Raw genomic sequence first — 11,749 nt, 5'->3', positions numbered from 1 at the left:
ATCATCTGTGAATTAAAATCAGGCAATCAGTTTCAGCAAACCTTCATTTGATTCAAGCATAATATGCAAAAAATTAACAGAACTTAAAAACATATAATTTTTCAGAAGTTCATCAATAATAACCATTAAGCTTCAAATGAGAGAAGTGGCCACAAATTTTAAGCTAAGAATTACGCAATTTCAAGTAATATTCACCAAAACTTCCGTAATTCTATAAATAATAGCAGAAACAGATCGAAATCACAGCGAATATTTCCAAATTTCAACAAACATCATTGGAAAACCTAAAATTACTTCATAACAGATTGTAGGCAGAACTTATTAGGAACCCAAATCAGATTTCTAAAACCTAATAAAAAAACAAAACCTCGTTATAAATACACTTTCAATTGGTAATGAAAATTGCAAAAACAAAAACAATTAGCAATTAAAATCCCTAATTTGTAATTCGGAGTCACAAAACAGAACCAAATCCGAAGAAACAACAAATTTGATGCAAAATCAAGGAGCAAGAGAAAGAGGGGGAGAGAGGTATACAACTTTCTGTGGGTCGCACTTGATTAAAAATAATAATTAGGTAGCTTTAATAAGCCTAAATTTTCCTTATAAGAGGGGAAGAGCTACATATAGCCCTCAATATTGTAATTTTTCCATAGATAAAATTAATTAGGTAGCTTTAATTAGCCTAAATTCTCTCATTTTGGATTTCAGCAGGGGTCTTTGATTTATCATAGCAAAAAGGCCCAATTACTACCTGAATGAGGTTAATGCGTTTAGAATTGTAGCCATCCAGATACTACTACTTGAATGGAGACCTTGGCTTACATAGATGCGCATGATAATCAAATACCAATTAAAGATTGTAGCACTAATTGCTCTAAATCTTGACCAGAGTGTTGAAAAGGGTATTCACATTAGACTTTCTAGCATCATATGCCTCTCTGCTGCTCCGTCAAATAGTAAAAGCCCAGGATTGTGTTTCCTAATTCTAATTCTAAAATTACAACCTCTGGTTGATTAGAAGACTAATGTTATAATCAATTTGAAACTTATAAAATTTGTGGCAAACAGATTAATTGGTAACAATCAGATTCAAATACGATAGTAGGTATAGTAGGTATAGTAGGAATTAATATACCTAATTTTTTCAAATACCTAATTTGATGGTATAGTAGGAATTAATATACAGCAAACATATTAACATACCAAATTACCAATGACCAATAATTTCATAGACCTTGCCGATGCTGGAGAAGAAAATGATTCCAACCTCGGCGTCGCAAAGGATGGAGAGCTCCTTAGCCTTTATCGAAGATTTGAGGGTTTGAGGGAGATCGTAGGAGAGAGAAAGTATGTGATACTGTGAGAGTGATAGGGAAGGGGCGGAGGAATGAAATATGTGTTGTACGCGAGGTGGTTTGACAGTAAAAGATAGAGGGTATTTTCGTCTTTTTTATAGTGGACACGAAAAGTGTGTTTACCGTAATACCCCTCCCCTCTTGGCTTATATAATAGAGATTCGTATATGACTCGATTCAACATCGTTTTAACATTTCATCATACACTAATTGATCTTAATCTGATTTTATGCATCGAATACGAACTGAAACTTTCAAACTTCGTTTCTAATTATACAAAAATTTCAACACATTTGGAGTTCCAAACATTATGATGATAATCAATCAAATTCAAATCTAACAGCTCTTTTAACTTCACCCTACACTCCCATCATCAACATTGCTTTTCCAATTTCCTAAGCCCACAAACAGTACTCAGAATTTTTATGCAATGAGAGAAACTGAACCTGTTATAAGTGTGAGACGATCAAGCACTTCTCCAGCATTTCTGCTTGAGCTGTCCATGGCATTTCATTAGTTCCTTCAGCTTCTTTGTGCTGGTTATTCTCCTCACTGTGTCTGCTGCTGGAGGTGGGCCTGCTGGGTATATTGAACCTGACAGTGGTTCTGCTTCCCCACTGCAGCTCTTTGAGGCTCCATGCCATTCTGTGGGTTATTTGTTTCACCATCTGATTCTGTCGGCATCGACTTACTCAAATAGATTTGGCCAAACTTTATCTTGTATAAGTCTGCAATAAAATCGAATTCGGATGTAGTTGGAGTCAAAGCACAACATGAGCAGTCAAAGCATTTAGATTTTACCAAAAATATGTGGCATTTTTTCAGTACAACTAATCAATCCACAACTTATAACCATTGCAAGACGCTGAAAAAAAGTACAAAGTTAGTCTATGAGGAAGAGTGAGAGATAAACAGATATCAAACCTGTACTGGGGACGCATCTATTAAAAGACCGGCAACACCACCTCCTAAGACCCGCCCATCTGGCCCAGCTAAAGAAACACTTAAACCGCCGCCCCTGCTACGTGGACCACCACCATTTGAAAGCGTGAATGAATCTGAGTGATAAATTTTCGAAACGGCCCTGCAGAAAACAGGAGGATAACTACTCATCTAAATTAAGCAACAACTCAAAGCCTATGCACAGAATGACAGAAGCAACATACACATCAAAGAAACTAACTGAATTAAACCCACCATACATTCAACATTTAGAGTACCACATTAGTCTTTTAAATTGCTGATTAAAATTAAATTGCTATTCCCATAAATATGAACTGCAAAATAATACTGAAAAATCATAGGTTATAAAATCATAGGGTATACTCTACAAACTAAAATAATTCAAAGAAATACTCTGTAATAATTCAAAGAAATACTCTACAATTTAATTAATCAAAGAAATCAATACAAACTCAATATTTCTAATAAATACAAACTCAATACAATAATTATAAGAACAATAAGAAGGAGAATACTTACAGACATCAATTTCATCCTCCATACTACTGAATTTTTTCACATCTTCATTATTCAGCTTCATTTTCTTCAAATTCTGAGGGGCTTTCTTCTGATTATTTCCACGCTTTCCCATTTTCTCAAAAATAAATTGCAGAAACCTCAGCAAACTAAAAATTAACTAAAATCCTGAAGAAAAAAAAAATCACAAAATGAAATTAAATTCACCTAAAGGAAATCAGAATATTGCTTGAAAACAAACACAAAACGAAATTAAATTACCAACACCTAATTAAAATCCTAATAATTATCAAAACAGAAGAAAAAAAAATACCCAGAAAAAGAAATGTAATTTAAACAAAACAGAAAAGAAAATGAAGAACTTTTACCCGATAATTGAAGAAGATCGATCAAACCCAGGAATTTCACCCAAATTTAAAGAACCCTGGAGCGGACTAATTCCAGATTTGCAATTCTGAGAAGATTCAATTAGTCAGAAAATTGAAATCAAATTGAAAAAGGGTAAATTGCGATTGAAATTGTAAAATACTCACCATTATGATTGAAATTGCGATGGAGTTGAGAACGAAGGGCGTAATTTTTGAGGAAGAAGATCGAAGAAGATCGTAGAGGAAGAAGATCGAAGGAGATCGAAGGAGAAAACGGGAGGAAGGAGAGAGAAAACGGTGGAGCAGCCGAGCAGTAAGGGTTTGAACTTTGAATGAATCCTCGTGTAGAATAGAGTAGTGTAAAGGGGTATATTAGTCTTTTTAAAAGGGGACACGAAAAGTGTTGTTACTAAAATGCCCTCAGCTGTTCCTTTATATAATAGAGATTGTTTTTATGGTTTCTTTTTAGTATTTACGAAATCATAATAAACAATACTTCATTTCTTTATGTATTGAATCTTTTTATGGGATCATTTGTGAGTTTATTCATAAATTTTATCCAATTTTGTTTATCTTTTCATCCAGTTATATGGCCGTAACGATATGCTATTTCGACAATATATGATGTGGACTGTAATGACAGATGCGTGAAACGAACAATCTTTTGCATATCAGAAACTCTTAGATGTAGTTTAAGCTTCAGATATATATTATGAATAATATAATGATTTTTCAAAAAATATATTTGTTGTAAACAATGAAGTTTAGACTTTGAGTTTAATTATCACGTGTAGCTTCATCAGAAAACTTTTTGTTATATCTTGAAAAAAAAAATGCATGTACTCATATGATTCGTCGATGGATAATGAAAGAAAATGCATTTACTGATACTCATATCTTTAAACTTAAAAAATCATAGTTAAAGGTGAAGAAAAACATCAACAATTTGATCTTTTCATGACCAAAATGATCCCATAAAAATGGTTTGTCACAATTAAAAATTTGTTTTATTTGCTCTTGACAAGAATCGAACACTGGCACACACAGTTAGAGTATATGTTATATCAGTAGAGTAGTGACCATTGTAGCAAGGGGTATCAGCACGTAAGTCATTGCAAACAAACATATTTTTGTCTAATTTTACCGAGGTTGAGAAGTCTGAATGTGATTTTTTTTAAAGGTGAAATGATCCTTTTCATCATAGATAAAGTTATAACACATTGTGTTTTTCAATTTTGGTGGTGGATCGTCATTTTGCGTTTTAACAAGATACAAACAACTTAGATGTTTATGAAAATGTTAGAAATTACGTATCTGTTTTACTTGAGTTTGGTTTTATTTAAATTTAATTTCTTCAAAAGTTAAATGATCTCGTGTAAATATAGTCAAACTTAGTTAGTTATTTAAATCTAGCTCACTAGTACGGAAAAGGCTTCTAGTGACGCTTTATAAATGTCTATTACGACGCATAAAATCGCCACAAGTGCTTTTACCGACGCTTTCAAAAGCGCTCTCTTTGCCTGTGCCGCTACCCCATATTACTACGCTATTCTTTTGCGTAGGTAAAACTTATAATTAGTGTCGCTACAGATTTACTACGCTTTTAAGCGCCGCCAGAGATCTAATTCACGTTTTCCACTACCGTACCTTTTGGAGTACACTAAAAGCGTCGCAAGAGTTCACTAATAGTGTCGTAGAAACTTAATTTTCATGGTAAATAATTTTAGCCAAACTTAGTAATTAAAGGCTAACTGTTCGAAGTTTGATCTAAATAATTCATTTACAACGTACGGAGTTATTATTTTTGGATACCGTACTATTTTACAGGTTTAGATGTACGGTAATAAAATTTTCATTTGGAGATTGGTAAACATTTGTTGGGATCGTTAAGTTTTATTGTAAGCCTTTGTGTAATCATAAAAATATGTAGTATATATATAATTAAGGAAAAATAAATTATATTTTTAACAACAAACACTTTTTTGATAATGAGGTAAATTAATTATCAAATAGTCCCCATAAAGATAACCATTTACCAAAAAATCATAGTTAAAGGTGAAAAAAACATTCAATATTAAGTTTGATGTTTTATTGACTAAAATGATCCCATATATTGGTTTTTGACAATTAAAAATTTTGTTATTTTTTGCTCTAGTCAAGAATCAAGCACGGGTTCTCACAGTTAGATCGAGTAGATGTTATAGCAGTGTAGTAGTGAACCTTTTAGCAAGAGGGTATCAACAAATATGTTTTTCCAAAGGAAACTTTTTAATATAATTTTACGGAGTTTGAGAATTCCGAATAAGATTTCTTTAAAGGTTAAATCATCATTTTTAGTCGTAGATAATAATACAATATTCGGTCCTAATTCAATAAAGGGTTATTGGCAGAAAAAACTTTTTTTATTATATTTTTACTAGAAAGTACTCAGTATGTTTTTTTAATGAAAAATAAATTTTATAAGTATGTATTTTAATATTGTGGGATCATTTCATGTATTATGAAATCTAAACATTCGCTGCATATAAAACCTTATCTATATTCTCAAAATCTCAAAAATATTATATATTTTCTAGCACAAATGGATGTGCTGATACCCCTTGCCAAACTGGCTACAACGAAGTTTATATAATCATCTTTACACTGCCTCTAGACCTGCGTTCGATCCTTTATACGTGGACATTTTTTTTCTTTGGGCAACTGTTGTTTTATGTTATTATTGTTTATGGTTTCTTTTTAGTATTTACGGAATCATAATAAACAATACATAATCAGATTGCATATTGCAATAAACGACCATTGTCAGTTCTGAAAAGCCATTGTCATCTTCATCAACCTTCGCTAAAGGGTCCAACTTTGGCTTCCGTTCAAGCACAAAACATCAATATAGCTAGTTTTCTTCTACACCTTCTTCCAACCATCAATATAACTAACTTTTGCAACTGAAACTAATTTAGAAAAGGTAGATTATTAATTCAATTACGCATTTTATCAAACACCTTATATGCATCACAAAGGGAGGTTTATGTAAATAAAATATGAATGCTCAATAGTTGAAATGGTCCCGAACTGGACAACATGTAACCAATATCACGAACTGATAAATATGAATGCTCAACCAGAAAGGAAAGAACAAAAAAATGTCAAGTACAACATGTAACCAATATCACGAACTGAAAAATATGAATGCTCAATTACTTAAGAAATGGAAACCAGAAAAAAGAAAGAATGAAAATAAGAGGTGAAGAAATGAAATGTTTGGCGGTGAAGAATGATTGAAAATAAGAGGTGAAGAATGGAAAAAAGATCAGTAAATGTTTGGCGGGAAAATGAAAGTGGATAGTATGGCGCAACTTCATCCCGCCTAACAGATGCGAATGGCGCAAATGGCTGAAATATTTTGCCGCCCATTATCTTCCTTTCTGAAATTTTTTCCCTCTCTTTTTTTAGTGGAATTTGTGAGTTGGCATCATTTAATTGGTGGTGTGCAAGATACCTTTGCATACCAAGTGTATCCATAGCCTTTTCCTGAATAAAGTACAAATAAAAGTGGATGTGGGGATTGAAAAGTGGAAAAGTGTAGAATGTGTAAGTAAAAGTAATCATGATTTATAGAAAAGTGGGAAAAGTGTATGGAAAAGTGTGAAAAGTGTATGGAAAAGTGGGAAAAATATATGTTCAAAAATAGAAATGTGACACTTATAAGAGAACGCCAAAAAAAGAAATGTGACACTTATTTAAGAACGGAGAGAGTATTATTTAAGTTTTTCTAGAATTAAAAGATGTTATATGTTGTATGTTAATGTTAATATAAAAAGTTAATACCCATTACTCTTTTTTGTATCACATCTATATGAAAAATGTGATACAGTATATCAATGTATAATATAAATGACCATTTAATTATTTCAATGATCGACCATGTAAATCAAAATATTGGATTAGGCTCGTCTTGTGACATCGATCGATCTATTTTGTATCCTCGTGTCTATGTGTCTAAGATAGTTCAATATGATAAGGAGTTGCATTTAATAATGATATTATTATTTTATTATTATTATTATTATTATTATTTATTATTATTTATTATTATTATAATTATATATCATAACCATATGTGTAGAAAATGTCTAAATCACGTCCAAATAAAAAACAAATGTTCAGATAAAAAATGATCTATACATATCGTGTACAGATCAGAACCGATCTGTTCAAACCATGTCCAGCTTAGAACCCATATATTTAGATCAAAATCGATTTGTCCATCTCATAACCGATATGTTCAAATCAAAACCGTTTTGTCTAGATCATGTCCAGTTTAGAACCGATATGTTCAGTTCATGTCCAACTCAGTACCGATAAGTTCAAATCATGTCCAGATAGAAACCGATCTGTCTAGATCTTATCTATATCAGAACTGATATGTCAAGATCATGTACAGATAAGAACCAATTTGTCTAGATCATGTCCATATTATAACCAATCTGTTTAGGAAGTCTCTTAAGCAAAACTTTAGGTAGTTTACTTGCTAAAGCTCTTCAAACTTCATAACCGATCTATCTAGATCATGTCCATATCATAACAGGTATATTTAACAGATTTGTCCAGATCTTGTCAAAATCAAAACCCATAAATTTAAACCAAAACTGTTATGTCCAGATCAGATTTCATATTTCCTGATCATAATCGGTCTATCCAAATCATAATCGATATGTCCAAGTCTATCTAATAATAAAAAATAGTTAAATCATGAGCAAAAAGTCAAATAAATGATGTTAAAATTTGAATAACAATATTGTAATTTAATTTGAATACTTTACATGTAAATTGTTTAATATTGATAATTGTAGATTTTTATTTGAATCTTAAATTTGAAAAACCAGATCAGTTTAGATCAGATAAGATCAGAAATAAGTTCATATCATATTAGAAAAAATAAGTTCAGACCAGATCAAATAAGGAGAAATAAGGTGAACTAAACGCGGCCAAAGTCTAAATGTGTCATGGGTTGAGATGTTAAGTCTAAAATGTATCAATGAGATGATCAAATATGATAAGGATGGCTTTACACGTAGTTCTCAAAATTTTAAACGTTCATATTTTGCGTTCTTTTTTTTAAAAAAAAAAACTAGAAAAAAGACCTTTATATTACCATTTTTTTATGAAATTTTTTTGTGACAAAATTCGGATTAAAAGAAAATGTTTACAAACTATAATCTGCACACTAGACCATTAAATAAATTACAAACATGAATGAGTTTGTTTATATGATCGAAATTGATACTTATGCTATAGTTCACTTTATTTAATTTAAGTACCTTATTACTTATTTCAGATTAGATCAAATGATTATTATTTTGGATTATTATTATTATTATTATTATTATTATTATTATTATTATTATTATTATTATTATTCATGTCCATATCAATAGGCATATATGTCCAAATCAGACTGATCATGTCTAGATTAGCACTAATCTCTGTAGATCATGTCCAGATTCGAACCAATTTGTCTATATCATGTCTAGATCAGAACCGATTTGTCCAAATCATGTCTAAATCAGAATCGATATGTCATGATCTGAACCGATCGATTTGTCCAGATCTGAACCAGTCTGTTCAAATCATGTCTAAATCAGAACCAATATGTCTAGATCACAACCGGTCTATTCAGATCATGTACAGATCATGATCGCTAAGTCTATATCATGTCAAGATCGGAATCGGTCTATCCATATCAAAACCGATAAGTCCAGAATAGAACCTACCTATCTAGATCATGTTAATATCACAATCGATCTACTCAAACCATGTCTACATCAGAACGGATTTGTCCAGATCATGTCAAGATCATAATCGATTTGTTCAAATTAATTATTTCCACATCAGAACCGATATGTCTAGATCATGTACGTCCCGATCATAAAAAATATGTATAGATCGGAAAAGATCAGTCTGGATCATGTCCAGATTAGAACAAATTTTTCCAGGTCATGTCCAGACCTGAACCGGTCTCTCCATATCATGTCTTGATCATAATTGAGATGAATCTAACAAGATCCCACATGACTTGTTTTAGTTTACGTACACCCTCGTCCCATAATTACAATCCTGTTTTCCTAATCAGACGCACCAAAATTATAGTATTATTTATATTTTTGGCCATTAAACTTTTTCATATACTATATTAATTAAAAACCCGAGACCAATATCAAACACAATGATTTAGATTTAATTTTAACCATGTTAGCATAGAGTATAAACACATCTCATTGTAAAAAAAAATTGTATACCGAGTATAACAGATGCTATTATATACGAGTAGATTTAACTCTTTTTGAAGGGTAAAGTTAGGCAGACATTTAATTTGAAATCAAGTTCTGCCGAAAGTAATACGAAGTACTACTTTGGGGAAGATATCACGAATATCACTCTTTATCCACTAGGTGGGCTACCATAATAATTTTTTTTATTCATTCTAATTTAACTTTTATACATCGTAAAAGGTTTCCAAAAATAGATTAAGAAATTGTACTATTTAATTAAGTGTCTCAAAACAGACAGCCAACCTCCACCATAATTTGATTTCGAATACACTTACTTCAAACGTGCTTGTTCAATATCCTCTAAGATCTAGGTACCAAAAGTTAATCACATTGATACAATAAGACTATATATAAATTCCAAAACTCAATTATAAAATATAATCCTATTGCCATGTAGGCTTCTTCACATTTTTGAAGACCTATCAAACAAAAATAAGGAGAATTCAGTGAGAGAATAGGAATGAATAAAATAATTCTAGCATTCTACCATACAAAACTAACTACTTAGATGAGTAAGAGAACCAACATCACAGAACGGAAACCTATCAAACAAAATAAGGAGAACTTGGATCAGATTGCATGAAGACTATTGGTTTATTAAGACCATGTCAATAACTACGATCATGAAATCAGCTTTGCTACCAATCTGCCAAACTAGCAGACCAAAAATCACAGCAGCCTCCCAAAATATTCATTTATGCTACAACATCTAACTTTCTAACAATAACCTTTGCTTAATTTTCAAACTTGTATTGCCATGACATGAAGAAAACGAAAGAGGAGTTACTTGTGTTAACTGCTTTGCGCTCCATTAGTTTAGCATCAACACAAAATGAATAGCCTTATGAATGTGTTAAGAGGATAACTACAAAATACATTCACCAAAAAGGAGTCCCTTTGAAGTAATCAGCAATGAACTAAAGTTTAAACCAAGATTTAGATGACATTCTAAGATGCATAATCCACTAGGTCTTCGTTGGTTATACTTGTCGCGACAACTACAAGCTCCTTAATACATCATTGTTTGAATGGTTGCATCAAAAATTTGAAACGGTGAAATATTAAAAATCTCAAACTATGAAAAAAAGAGTCCAACATTATTTTCAAGAATTTGCTAGCTAATAACTGAAGAATTAGTTTCTGAATTGATACTGAATGAAACATATATATTTTTATCAGTTTTTCTCTGATGTGTAAGCAAGACTTGGCCTCTGCTCTAAGAAGAGCTTCCCCTAAACCAAGAGTTTTCATGAATTAGTCAAATTCCAACTGATAATATCAAATGAAGAACATAATAGGTGAAATATTCTAGTTGAATAACCTATTAATTAATCGATATTTGACCTCTTAACTTTAGAAATTGAATTCAGAAAACACCGATTGTTGATTTCAAAAGAAAATTTCATTTTAAAATCCAGATGCTATCAATCAACAATCCAACAACATACTTTAGTAGAAAAAAATCAATTGAACCCCAAATTAATTCGAAAAAATATTATGAAATGAAACATACCAAATAACTTTTCAACAATGCCCGCCCTTCATCGGCTTTATGGTGAAATTCGACCATCAAAACTCAGATCTGGAGTTTTCATGGCCGAATCCGACTATTTAAAGCCCTAATTTGTATCGCTTGACTGGTGGTGGGTGTTTTGACCGATTTGTATTGCGTAACTGGTGGTCGTGGCCTCGTGGGGCTCGTTGATGGAGGTGGTCGGATGGGTTCGTTGACAAGGGTGGTGAGTGACTATTGTTGGTGAGGCTCGTGGCTACCCACTCCTTCCTTTTTCTATCCTTCAACCTTTGTTGAACATAGGAAACATCGACAGGAAAAAAAATTGAAAATTAAAAAGAAAAATCCAAATTCGAATTCGAATTTCAAAACTAGGCTAAAATTTTCAGCTGAAATTTGGAGTATGCGTGGCAATGGGACCGCAGGAAAACCCAATCAAAAGATAGGGTATCAAAGGCCCACATACCCCCGGGGTATGTGTAGCCTTTGCTACATGTGACTATCCTAGGTGTAAAGACTGCTATATAAAGCTTGATATTCTCAATACAACCTCCTAAAGTTGGAGCAGAAGGAGTGATGTTCAACTTAAAAGAGATATGATTATGTTGCTCTTCACTGAGAGTTTTAGTCATTAAATCAGCTAGATGAAGGAATGATCTAACATGAAGTACATTGAACAACGCCCATCCAGGATACGATCTC

General features: G+C 32.1%; 1 protein-coding gene and 1 long non-coding RNA gene across 2 annotated transcripts; both read right to left on the bottom strand.

The window, feature by feature from the left end:
• Positions 1–2,665: 2,665 nt before the first annotated feature.
• LOC130461570 (uncharacterized) lies at positions 2,666–4,331 on the bottom strand. The gene is made up of 4 exons (XM_056829718.1): positions 4,251–4,331; positions 3,371–3,544; positions 3,206–3,291; positions 2,666–3,005 (listed from the first exon to the last, which is right to left on the bottom strand). The coding sequence occupies exons 1-4, from the start codon at positions 4,329–4,331 to the stop codon at positions 2,987–2,989; spliced, it is 360 nt and encodes a 119-aa protein (XP_056685696.1). The 3' UTR covers positions 2,666–2,986.
• A 5,324-nt stretch (positions 4,332–9,655) lies between these two features.
• On the bottom strand, positions 9,656–11,513 carry LOC130460973 (uncharacterized). The gene is made up of 2 exons (XR_008921222.1): positions 11,048–11,513; positions 9,656–9,953 (listed from the first exon to the last, which is right to left on the bottom strand). It is a non-coding gene; the product is annotated as an uncharacterized lncRNA (long non-coding RNA).
• Positions 11,514–11,749: the final 236 nt, after the last annotated feature.

Source organism: Spinacia oleracea, chromosome 5, assembly GCF_020520425.1.
Source record: "Spinacia oleracea cultivar Varoflay chromosome 5, BTI_SOV_V1, whole genome shotgun sequence".
Taxonomy (NCBI): domain Eukaryota; kingdom Viridiplantae; phylum Streptophyta; class Magnoliopsida; order Caryophyllales; family Amaranthaceae; genus Spinacia; species Spinacia oleracea.
This window is presented reverse-complemented; position numbering and strand designations above follow the sequence as displayed.